The following is a 13,745-nucleotide window of genomic DNA, read 5'->3' on the forward strand; positions in this document are numbered from 1 at the left end:
ACAGAATGAAAAAGAACCGAAAAAGTGACAAAAGTTCAGTGATATTGTAAAATAGCCTATTTACATTGTTTCACCACAGCTTCTGCATTGTTTCAAAATTGTAGTGTAAATTATGTTCTTTTATTTATTTATTTTACTTTTTTGCTCATAGGTATGCATTTACAGTAATAATATGTTCACATTTCTCATTAACAATATACTATTTAATATATACATGCTTCATTTATATGGATTTTCAGGAAACAGTTCTATATTTGATTTCATCTCATCATTATTAAGAACAAGATTTAGTACTCTGACAATAAGTATTTTTCTGGGGAAAACCCCTGATTTTCTTGCTCCTCCATTTTATATACTTTTTACATTTAAAAAACGAACTCAATATTTAAAGATGTGACTTGTATTGACATAAACAAATAAAATAACATAAATCAATTGACTTTTCAATACATAGAGCAACACAATATAAATCTGAACTAGAAATAAGCACAACATTCAGTTTCATTTGTTGGGCAGTGCTTGAGAAAATGCATCATTGTGTCCTTCAGCAGCTGCAATGCAATACCAATCAGACCTGCCCTGTAAATGCACGACCCCGTATGTTGTGTATTCTCATGTGAGGTGAAATAGACACAAGAAATAAAAAAATTCATTGAGGAAGGACAAAGTGTTCACAAATCCAATATTTAGAGACTACTGTCGTACAGAGCATGCAGTGAGACATAACTCAATGTGGCTACGGTTTAAATAAGCACGATTAAGGTTAAATTATTAATTTACACCTGCAGAATCAAAATAAGTGAAAGACCAGTAAAAAATAATTCGATCTTTGTAGAAAACACATTTTCATGTACCCTTTCTTACTTTCTATATCAGTTTTTTTTTTTATTGTTGTTGTTGAATCCTTTAACTTGAATCCCATGATTCACTCTTGATCAATTTGATACTACATGTTTGCAAAAGAGAAGGCATCGCCACAGTTCATTCATACAGGCAATATTGTACATTTATAAAAGGGATTCAGCATTTTCAGACCTAATTCCTATTTTCCAACCTTTTCTTTGATGTAGCCGGAACCTAAAGCCTGATTGTAGCCACAGCCCTCTTAAGCAGCAGGCATTAGAAGAATGATGGCAGCCTTTGTGGAAAATGATCATAAAGCATTCATTACATATGTAATGTCACGTCAACCCGGCAGGGAAATCAAATGTGAATAGGTTTTTAGCCGAGAAACAATGAAACACATTCACCACAGATATGAAAATAACCCAAAAACTTAGTAGAGGAAATCACCAGTCATATTATCTATATAATATATTTAGGCTATACAGTTAAAATTAAGATGACGACAAATGACTGATACCTATTTGCTTAATGTCTTTTTTCTTTTGATACAGGCCTACCAAAGATTTCCATTCCACATATTTGCACTCTTGGGTTAAAAACATTGATAACAATTACAATAATGTAATTTGGCAGAAAAATATTTGTATATTTTATCCCTTACACATTTCTGTCCCACTGCTCTTATTTTTTATTCTCTTTGAACACTTTGACACTAGGGAAATAACACAGTAATGACAATACTGGCTGTATTTGATATATCTGGCTATATATTATGCATTTTATTACCTTTTTTATAGGTTTCTTTAGTGCAACCCGAGTTAAAACCTGGAAGATCCTGGTTGAATGTCATATAATTAAATACAATAATACATTTTGTTTTATTGTTTCTTTGACATGATCACTTATAGAAAAGACTGAAATGCTTGTCAAACATTTCAATAAATAACTGGTATGTTACTTTGTCAATTAATCATATTTGCTGTAAATGTACCATGATTAAAAAAACAAAACAAGTGAAAGTAACCATTACAAAAATGTTAAGATACACAGTTGACAGCATGTATCCAATCTGACCATTACTCAGAAACAGGCACCTGATGTTTGTAATCTCTCCTCTATAAAGTTTACAAGTGTTAACCATCTGAAACTTGCATTCCAAGAAGTAGAAGTAATAATTTAGTCCAGTGAAAATCCCTTTAGAAATGAAACAAAACCAGAAATGAACCTGTTTTGCTGTTTATCCCCCCCCACCAATATATGTCTTGTTTATTTTAATTGACATAGTAAAGCCAGTAAACAATGTTAAAGAAGGAAAAGACAGTTGGGAAGATCACCCTTGACCATTTGTCAATAGAGTTAACGTCAGTCAAGTCTGGGATGGTGACCTTTAGCTGCGATGCGCGTCTCCGTAGTCGGCTCTTCTTTTGGGTCATGTGGCACTCCAGTGTGTTTCGGCCATAGTTGTGCCGAGCCAGTCCTGTTTTGCGATACTGTAACGTCGAGCTGTCGTACGTCAGCATGGTATTTCGGGGGTCATTTAGACCTAACGCCAGCTCTGAAATGCCCATGTCATTCTTAATGTCCAGCGTGCCCAAAAGAATGTTTTCATGTGGGTCCATCTGTAAAGGAAAGAGTCAAGTTCATCTAGTGTGACCGAAACTATTGTGGACAATCCAAAACAAAAAACAGGAACTATGTAAATGTGACACTTTATTAATGCTGTCGATCCATTTTGATCTTTGCCCTACCTTGTTCTTTTGATCACCAAGTCCAATCGCTGCATCGTCCACAAAGATCGGTTCCCACATTGTGTCGTGACCATCGAGATCCCTTTGCTTCATTCTTGCATACAGTGTATCGTCTCTGCCAACAACGTTTCCCGCCAGCCACTGCAAGCAAGTAAAATTGACATGGATACTTTAGTAAAAACAAGAACAGCACTCAGAGAGCGCAGACCTCCGTCAAGCAGCTCATTCACCTCCTGATTGGATTTACACCGTCCACATGGTGATCTGGATCATCATCAAAAGGTTCTAAATTGTACTTGGTATCTTTACACACCAACTATGAAAAGTAAAAGTGAATCCGAATTTTTAACTGATTCTTGAAACCATAAATGGGGTTTTCAATTTTAAAATGTAATATATGTTTCCTAACCTCATTCTGGATCCGATCCAGATGAAATTTGGTGGTGAGATAGAGGCCCCCACCCTACATGTCTCTGTCCAATTCCATAAACATCAATCAATAATCAACCGAGCGATTGAGGAACACATTTCGAAGCTCCATTGACTGCAGTGTTACAGAAGATTTCAAACCGATGTACAATCCAGGATCTCTCCTGGATCGCCATCAAAATGTTCATCATCTGTTCCTGAAAAGTAACTGTTAAACTTTAAAAACAGCTTGCAGTCGGCTGATTTTAGTGCCTATCATTTCACTCTCCTCTGACGCCTTGCAGTGCTCCTAAAGCCATTCCCCATTCAGTCTAAAAAACACATTTTGTGTTCCGATAAGATAAGCCTGTAGTCATACTGCAGTGGCCGTTTTGCATCCCAGTCATAAACATTTGGGGCACATCAGCTAGAAAATAGGAGAGTTCTTTCAAAACAAAGACTCATATGCTTTAAGACTTTTACAGCATGGAATATGTCACATTCAAATGAGGGCAGCTCGGTAATACACCAGTAAGGTATCAATAGATCAACACTACTGGTGTGTTGTAAACTTCACTTCTTTCTCCGTCTACTCATCAGGATTCCCGTATCCCTGCCTCCACTCCACAATGAAAATCAGAAGTACAACTTATGAATATGTTCTCTCGTAAAAAAAATACGAGCTTCGTCAAAAGTAATAAAAATATCAAATTCCATTTCCATCATATCTTTCCCTACCGCATCAACAGAATCGCAATGTGACTCTCACCCTGTTCGGATCCATCCTCATCCGCTCATTGTTGGCTGTCGCCGTCTTCTCCGCTGCCCTCTTCTGACGCTGAGGGCCCCGGCCAAAGAAAATGTAGTTCACCAGTGCGTACTCCAAAAGGGCCAAGAAGACCATGACGAAGCAGCCCATGAGGTACATGTCTATGGCCTTCACATACGGGATTTTGGGGAGTGTTTCTCTCAAGTGGGTGTTAATGGTGGTCATGGTGAGCACCGTGGTAATTCCTGGTGAAAGAAAGATCGCAATTTGTTACATTATAAAGCAAGTCTGGAAGGAATCACAACATTACGATTCTTTGAAAAAAGAATTACAATCAGCTTGGGCTGAGTAATTAATAGAAAGTGTATTAGACGTCCCACCAACACGATGTTCATGCACGGGCACACACACACACACCTACACACACACACACACAATCACACGCACACAGAATGATTATTTTAAGACAACTTCTCTTGAGTTTCTCTGTTAACTATTACAACATTATTATACAAGCTCTCAGGTGACCAATAGGGTTCAGGGAATTTTCCCAAACTGTTGCTGCAAGAGCTTAACAACAACAACAACAACAACAACAAAGGATTTATGCAGCATAGCGACCATGTGATTCAGCCGTAACGTGTCCAATTTAATGCCTGAAACGAGGTCAGAGTACATTGCTTCCTAAATCTTCTGTAAACTGTGGGGTTACTGGACATTTTTCTCAACTCTGCTTTCCCTGGGATTTAAGCGTATTAAATCACACGCATGTCTTCCCACCTGGATGAATACATTCAGCTCAGTGCTCAAACCAGTGAAATTGCTTTGTCTATAAAGGTGAGGGATGAGTAGAAGGAAGGATGACGCTGTGAAAAGAAGGCAGGGAGCTTCCGATGAACTCAGAATGAGCTTGAATAATCGACAATGACATGGTTAAGTTGTGACTTCCTGGAGAGGCCTTCAAATCACAATTTGACGCGATTGCTTTATGTGACACTGCAACATTTGTTCTACTGGGATGGAAGACTTAGAAAATGTAAAATAAGTAAGTGAGAGAGAGTATATTCAAAGTTCAGGGGACAGGCACTTTGTGAAATTCATTTTCCTCTTGACCACAAATTCGCTCTCTGTGTTTCCTCTCTCTAATAAGCTTTTTAAAAGTTCAATCCTGAATTGTTTTCTTGTTTCCATTGACCACCTCACCTAGAGCCACTCTGGCTGCAGAGGCATCGTAGTTGATCCAAAAGGAGACCCAGGAGAGGATGGTGATGAGTATAGAAGGCATGTACGTTTGCAAGATGAAGTAGCCAATGTTTCTCTTCAGCTTGAAACTGAGTGACAGGCGAGGGTAAGAACCTGCAGATGGGACAGCAAGGAGGGTCAACGTTAGTTGTTATATTTTCCACAATATTTGCAAGATGTAAAATTTGATTGTGCTATAAGGGGATAACTCTCCCATTTGCTGTAGATTTTGAAAAGTCCTCAGATTGCAGCACATTGGCATTCACGGCCCAAACAAGAAAGGTCATTATTGAGAAGACAGTATTTGTCTCTACCACTTCAAAAGTAAAGGATTTCCTAAGAGCAAAGTCTGATTTGTTTAAAGGTGAAAAACTTTCTTTTTTTTTCTCTTGCGGGTAAAAGTTACAAAAGCCATGTCATTTTGTAACTATAACAATAACAATAATAAAATCCCACAAACTAAATATAAAGGTTACATGGGATGTGCTCTAGAAATCTGTAAATAAAAATATATATATATATATATTTAAATCAGCAAATCTTTACATTTGAAATATTGTAATACGTTTATGTTTTTCATTTTATATGAAAAACAAATGACTAAAACCTTTGATGGCATTGTAGATGTGTAAGCCCTGAACTTCTACACACCAAAAACAACTGGAAACAATGAAAATCCTATCAGAGCTGGAACCTGTTGTGATTGATTATCCAGGTAAAATTCTATTGGAAGAGATGTTGTCTGTGATTATTTGCACCGACCTGTTGAGTAGTGGCAGCAGTTGAGAGCGGCCACCATTAAGATTCACTCCTTATGTGTTCCCTTTTTTTTAATGTTACATAACCATAACATGAAGGCTTCGTGTTAGCATCAATTGTTTTTGCCCCATGATTATAGATTCATTCAATTTTTTTTGTGGTCTTACAATTGAACTAATACACTGCAAAAATTAAAACGTACTCCAACCAGTTCCCAACAACAGTCTTTTTTGTTCCTCTGCTGTAGTATTAAGATATCTGTGATACATAGAGTAAATGTACTTTAAATCGCAACAACAGATGGCGCCTAGCATGTGCATAATTCAGACTCACCCTGGGTATGATCTCTCTTCCCAGGGTTGCCATCAGTGGTCCCATTCTTAGATTACCTGTTCCTCGCTGTCTGTGAAAAATGTTTGATGGTGCGAATTGTATCCCAACACTTTCCTCTACTCTGGTAATCGGCTGTATTTGGTTTGAGTTCTATTACAACTACACGGGGGATCACAATGATCAAAATACACTGCTATGCACAATTCATTGAAAATAATATAGGAGCAAGGGAGAAACAAAAAATATTATCAACATGAATTTTCAACCATTTAGATCTGCTATATCTAGTTTATGTCCCAGTAAAATGAGTGCATAAATATTATATTCGCTAATATTTATGCAAAAATGATCCATTCATAAATAATAGCGACATCAGATTAATGCTCACGCAGATTGTAATTAGATTGTTTAGAAGAAAAAATATATATTGTTGCTTTATTTATCCATGCTATTCCCATGCAGTTTTAGAGAATAAATCTGCAAACTGGGCCACTAATAGATAGTGGTAAAGAGCAACAGGCTTTTATGATACTGTAAAGCTTTCATGTTTTCAGGGGAAGCCTGAGCAAACCACACGTCTCATCTTTAATCTAGGAGAAAAGAAATATACAGCCATTGTTCATTTGTGTTCATTTGCCATTGTATAAATGTCTCTGATAATTATCTTATCCATAATGTAACTTACCTGTTGTTACCACGAAGAGTCGCGCCCCAATTCCTGCATAATGATTTCCACCACTACCCCTCATAACGGAAACGAGCAGCAAGTCAAAAAGCGAGGGGTAGGGTTAGTAAAAAGAGGAATTGGGATTGGGTGTTATAAAACCTAACAAACCAAGGACACACTTGTGAAGACTTACTTTCATGGATGTTAATGAACAACAAGAACAGACACAAATGCAGGTATGCCAGCAAACATGGTGCTTTTATCATTAGTAGGGTTTGGTGTGGTGTGGCCCTTGCAGACAAACAGACTGTTCTCCTTCATTATGAGACTATAATCTATATTCAGCAGAACCACTGAGCCACTTACACACTCCTGCTTGCATGGCAACTTCAGTGAAGTGCAGGAGGCACTAACATTTTATTGTATCAGACAGCATTGTTTGTGTTTATTGCTGTTAAATAAGTTATCGCTCTCTTCTGTCGCCCAGAGAAAATTTCATTAGAAGGTTTATACGTGTGGTTTATTTCACATTTAAATAACAGTTTCCATTTCTGGGAACGGCTGAATGTAATTTCACATCAATATGTAAACACAATGAATTTAGACAATATTTCTGAACTGTCATTTGCCCCCCTATTTCAGCACAATAATAACAATAAACCCATGAGAAACACAACTGGATCGGGATTTTTAAAAGGAACAAATTAAATAACATCTCAGTTTTTATCGACAAAATGTACAGTTTCACGTTCATTCCGGAGCCGTTAACATCTGCATAACTGATCTGTAATGTTATTGCCTCCGCCTAGGCGGAATTTATGTGGTAATCGCCAGCCTTTGTTTGTTTGTCTATTAGCAACATAACTCAAAAGGTCACAGATTTCAGGAAATGTTGGGAATGTTAACAGGAACAGATGATTACATTTTGTTTATGATCCAGCAGAGATCCTGGATTATGGATCAGTTCAAAAAGTTCATTAACATTACAGTCAATGGAGTTTCAACATTTGTTCCTCAATATCTCGGTTGATTTTTGACCGATGTTTATGGAATTTTACACAGTCATATAGGGGGGATCTCTAACCACTACCCTACCAACTGGTTCACTCGTACTGCCAATAATTTATTTTTTAAAAAGGGAAAGAGTGTATCTCACCCACACGAATTTCATCTGGATCTGATGCAGAATGATGTCAGGAAAAAAATATAACATTTTAACTTTGAAAACCCCATTTACAGATTGAAAAGGCAGTTAAAAATACACATCAACTCTGATTTACTTTTCATTGTTGGTGTATAAAGATACCAAGAACAATTTAGAACCTTTTGGTGATGATCCAGATCACCATGTGGACGGTGTAATTAGGAGGGGAATGAGCTGCTCGGCGGAGGTCTGTGCTCTCTGAGTGCTTCTTCTAGTTGTTCATGTGTTCCGCTGTGTATATTCAACTAAATCACGCCCAATATTAATTGTCACACCCTTATTGCCATTACCTGTGGAGAAGACAACATTCTTGGAAATAAGCTTGTGATCCACGATGGAAAACTGAGGCAATTCAATCTTGTCCACTCCCGTCACAGCTTTCTTTCCTCCTCGCCAGTAGAACTCAATGTCATCTGTTGTGTAACCATCTGAAATAAAGCACAGAGAAAATGATTGTTTGCTTCCATCAAAGTTAGATTTGAGTGGACTGCTATTAATAAACGTCGGCACCGACCCCCCTCAACCGCTCCGGCCGTGCCGACCAAGGCGGCACCCCTTACCCTATGGCCTCTTTGCATACTAATGGGGGCCCCTGTGTATACACATTTTGTGTGTGTGCCACGTATGCTAGCATATGGGGGAAAACGTTTTTTCTTTTCTTTCTTTTGAATTCTAACGATTGACATATTTAGCAGCCAGATAGAGAATGTACCTGTTTTATTTCAGTGTGTTTCAAGAGTGTTTAGTAAAAACCGAGACAACAAGGCTGGACTTGATAAAATGACAACATGCTTGACAGAGTCATTCAGAGGGAAGTCCTTCATTGCGTCACTACAACAGAGGCCGTACCGGCTTCCCTGCGCTTAACATGAGGCATAACCAAAAACATCTTAATATGCAGCCACATGCAATGAGTCGCGAAAGGGACATGGTGAAATGAGATTAATGTGTTCTCATCTCTCCATTCCAGTTAAAAGCATGACAACGGCAACTGTAGATGATTAAGTGCCTCTCTGCAAAGGACAGAATATCACAAAATTAATTAGCTCAGACTGAATGACATGAATGTAGGTCGGGTCATGGGCAGACATAAATAACTTAATTTTGGATACATTTCTGATTAAATCATAAGTGATCAAACAGCAAGTGAAGATCCTCTTCTGCTTGACATGCCAAATTCCAAACCAAACAGATCTATGCCAGAGGATAAAATGAGCCCCATGCGTTTTCTTTTTCCTTTAGTAATGCTTCATAATAATAATAATAATAATGTGTTAGTTTTATATAGCGCTTTTTCTGGACACTCAAAGATGCTTCACATTGTGCATTATTCATTCACTCCATACTTGGTGGTGGTGAAGCTACTATTGTAGCCACAGCTGCCCTGGGGCAGACTGACAGGAGCGAGGCTGCCAATTTGCACCATCGGCCCTCCTGACCACCACCAACATTCACTCGCTCACAATATTCACACAGGCAATGTGGGTGAAGTGTCTTGCCCAAGGACACAACAACAGTGTACACATGTGCCAGGGTAAGATCTTTTCACTTTAGTCAGCGTCATGGAATGTTGTGCACATTTCACACACATCTACTCAGACTTGTGTGTTACTTCCAGAAGAAAGTGACTCTTGTGCAAGAAGTCGGTGGCTTGATCTGGTCTTCATATTTTTATTTCTACATCAATGAGGCTGACTGTTTCACCTCGCTTTCATAATAATGTTATTACATGACATTATTTGATATGGACAGATTGTCCTGCAAACAATAAATTGAGAGCAGAGGGAGTGACTAATGCAAGATGGAAGAATTATCAGAGATAACATTAAATATTAATATTATATAGGATTTTAGGCTTGAATTAGAAGATTTTTTCGACTACTGTCTCGAGTGACTTGATATATCGTCAAGGAATTATTAACTCTTTCATAATCAGCGCCTGACTTCTATTTTAGCAGAGCATGTATCAACAATGGGAGTGATGTTTCTTTTATGACAATGAACTGCATTACACGATCAGAAAAATTGCACAAACTTCCTTCTTGTGTTCTATTTCCCTTTGTACACCATCACCAGCTGTGGAGCTTCCAGCTCACTTGCACAATTTATATTTGAGTCACGAAGCAGCTACTGCAAGTAGAAACTATCTTAGCCTCCAAATAAATGTGATTTTCCCCACGATGGAAGTTTAATAACTAGGTCATCACCACCGTCAAACCGTTTTCATGTGAGGTAACGTGGACCGTCGGCTTTTATTAGATTTGAGCAGGATCCATCGGGGCTCTCCGCTGTGTCGGGTCCCCGCAAAGATAAGAAGACATTTATTTAAGAAATGAGAACCCAGTAGTTTTAGTTTCACTAATACTGCTATTTAAGGATTTAAATTACACTCTTTCTTCTTGACATCTTAAGGATAATGCTATCACTTCAGCACCACAGACAAACTACTAACAATTATATTCTTGATCATAAATCATTCATGTCATAATATATAAAAATATATATATTTTATCTAAAATTCCAACATTTTTCTAAAACGTCGCATGTCGTGTAGACATGTAGAACAAATAGTTCTACAGAATCTATCTGAGCCAAAACAACATTTGATCATTCTTCTCTCATTCTCCAAGAGCAAGAATCAGCCGAGAGTGTATCTCAGAGAAACTTAATGCTTTTGCTGCAACCAATGTAAAATACAATCAATTGGATGGGAAGGCTTATGCTGAAACTATTAAAATGCAAAGAAAATCCTTGTATTACTGTAGACAAATTGTTGGTGCCCACTGCAGACCCAGTTCGGCTCCGATCAGCTGAATGTGGGAAGTTGAGGATAAATCATTGTGTAAGGTGGCAGCCATTAACAGCTCAGTTAAAACAAACAGAGTAGATCAAGGAAAGAAGAAATTACTCACAGCTTTCTATCTCCAGTGTGCAGTTTTGCTCGTCCAGCGGATACCGTCTCAGGTCCATCATGCAAGCCGCAGTGGTAGTGATTCTGATAACAGATGGAATAATTGTTTCATTCAAAACATTGTGAAGCGTCTTGAGTCTTGAATCAAATTGACAGATGACAAAAAATGTGTTGTAATGCGTAGGACAATAAGAAGACATATCAGCATTGTGTGTTAGCCTAATCACTAAGGAATAGAATAACCTACAGCTGAAAACAACAACATATTCTATACAGTAAATATAAACACAGGTGCCAAGTACATGCAGGGACATTTGTGAGTGTGTGTGTGTGTGTGTGTGTGTGTGGGGGGGGGGGGGGGGTTCACACCAATGGTGGGAACTCCATTGGTGATTAAAGGGCTAAAGCTAATCCTTATGTCCCAGTTTTAGCATTATTTGGATAATCCTGCGGGGTCCTCAGGGAGCCCAAACCTGAGCTACGAGTCACAGCAGGGATCAAATGCTGTGTGACAGTGGTGATAGTAACGGCTCACCGATACTTTCATGTCGTATCACCATGACATGCAATATATTTGTCTGCTCATGATATCACAAGGGGCAATTTTTCGAGTTGTGTCAGAGTGCCTTGAACAAGGAGGCCTAAAGTGCTTGACAGCTGCCATACTCGGGCACAGCAAAGGATCTGCAAACAGAGTGAAAGAGCAACATCCAGCCAGATCATTGCCACGCATTGCATTCTGCACCAGGAAGCACTCATTGCCAAAACATTGCCGGAAACACCTGGTGGCTGAAAATGTTGTTCGCATTGGTAAACTTTGTGCAGATGAGATTTGTAAAATGCCGCTTGTTTCCAATCACTCTGAGAGGAAATCGGATGACAACACAAAGTGTTATAGCTCCACACTCTGCAAAGGCTCTAGAAGAAGTTGTCTTGTCATTTCCATTCACTTTCCACTGATTGCCTTGACTGGGTTTAGGAACCCATACAGCTCAGTTGGAGTTGGAAAAGGGCAATGGCTTCGCAGGAGCCGGTGACTGAACTGAGACAAATTTGCGGTCTGAAACTGAGCTTTGCTGATCTACCTCTGGACAGTTTCTGTCCAATTCACCTGCAGCTGACAAACTAGGCTGTGATCCAGCCACTCACTGCATTCTCCACGGTGCACCTGTAGCATCTACAGCGTATCCTGGATTCCATGTTGAACACCCACAGTCAGCAGCAAGAGAACAGCCATTGTCTGGTGGACTTTATAAGGGAGTCTGTGTGATGACTCCAAGTCAGGTCCTACACAGATGTGGACTCCAAGGAACCTGAAGTTGACTCTCTCCTCCATAGTTCCATTCATGGAGAGGGGGGGCATTTTATTCTCCTTGTCTCTGCAGCCTGGTCAGTTTAATTGTGAAAGCTAATTTTTTCTTTATAATCCTGAGACATTTTAATTTCCTAATTGAAGATCATGATTGCTCTTCATTGTTCTCCAGAGGAAAGAAGATACCCAACCTGTGTTGGGTTCTGCTCGTGGTTTTTGTCCATTAAAAGCACCATTGCCGCTCAGCACTGGCTCATGGAGGACTGTCGGGTGTCTGTAGAATAAAGAATATGGTCCAGAGCTCTTCTTCCAGGAACGCACCTTGAGAAACTCTCATTGAGATTTGAGCTACATAAATAAAACAAGTTTTTAAAAAAATCTACAAATCAATGAGGTTTCCTTCAAATCCTCTCAATGATTTCTCTCATTCTTTCTTTGTCTCTTGTGCTCTCTCGCTCTCTCTCTCTCCTTGATTTTGGTCTCACACAGCAGCGCACTGCCACGACAGCCATAAAGATGCGATGGTTTTCAATAACTTTTTATAGGGTTTGGGCATCAGAGGCCAATTTGGAAAATGGACTGATGAGACATCAGTGAGGTCAGTGAGAAGTGCACAGTAATCAAATTAACTCTGAGCGGTTGAAACTCAGTGGAATGGATCAATCAGTTTATATTGTTGAACCGAGGCTTGACTTCTGCAGCTGTAAAGCAGAAGGGACGTGTCGTGTTAACATATCAAACATGCAGAAGTGTCAACTTGAGGATCATTAATAAGCCTCCAGAGGAATGTTTCCAAAGAAGATAAAGTTGCTTGGAGATATGGTGGGCATCTTTATGGTAGAAAACAAACTCAGATTTAAATAGCTGTCATCGTCGGCAAAACTGCAAGTGTGTTTGAGAATGTGCTACAAATTACAAGCATCCATCCATCCACTTTCCACCCCGGCATTGTGGAAGTACTTACTGAATGAAAAACACACAATTTTCTCTGAGGGGCAACACTTTTTAAAATATATTTATATTTTATATATATTAATTTTTTTTTATATAAACTTGCGGAAAACCGAGGTTCTTGTAATTGTTTCCCAATAACTCCAAAACTCTAAAGATATAGTTACTCTAGACGGGATCACTCTGGCCTCCAGCTCCATCATCATCATCAGGAATCTCAGAGTCATCTAATATCAGAATATGTCCTTGATCTCCCACCAAAGATTTTCTTCAAGGACTCCTTTTTTTTTCTCCACCAATATAACGTTGCACAAATCAGAAACATCCTGTCTCACACAGATGAAGAAAAAGTAGTCCATGCATTTGTTACTTCTAGGCTGTATTATTGCAATGCCTCATTATCAGGCCCCAGCAATTCCCATGGGACTCTGCAGTTGATCCAGAATTCTGGCAGGAACTGACAAAAAGCAGGTTGAGATGCTATTTCTTCCATTTTAACATACGTAACATTGGTTCCTTGTAAAATCCAGAAAGGAATTTAAAATATTCCTGCTAACGGACAAAGCTCTTCATGGTCAGACTCCATTGTATCTGA

General features: G+C 38.8%; 1 protein-coding gene across 1 annotated transcript in view; it reads right to left on the reverse strand.

Annotated features, from left to right (window-relative positions):
* Nucleotides 1–2,117: 2,117 nt before the first annotated feature.
* Nucleotides 2,118–13,745, reverse strand: part of LOC137900042 (gamma-aminobutyric acid receptor subunit beta-2-like) — a 28,567-nt gene continuing 16,939 nt past the window's right edge. Inside the window, 7 exon segments of the mRNA XM_068744087.1 lie at nucleotides 2,118–2,469; nucleotides 2,471–2,490; nucleotides 2,595–2,735; nucleotides 3,772–4,016; nucleotides 4,975–5,127; nucleotides 8,267–8,404; nucleotides 10,889–10,971. Coding sequence (XP_068600188.1) covers nucleotides 2,118–2,469; nucleotides 2,471–2,490; nucleotides 2,595–2,735; nucleotides 3,772–4,016; nucleotides 4,975–5,127; nucleotides 8,267–8,404; nucleotides 10,889–10,971 — 1,132 coding nt within the window.

Source organism: Brachionichthys hirsutus, chromosome 10 (assembly GCF_040956055.1).
Source record: "Brachionichthys hirsutus isolate HB-005 chromosome 10, CSIRO-AGI_Bhir_v1, whole genome shotgun sequence".
Classification (NCBI taxonomy): domain Eukaryota; kingdom Metazoa; phylum Chordata; class Actinopteri; order Lophiiformes; family Brachionichthyidae; genus Brachionichthys; species Brachionichthys hirsutus.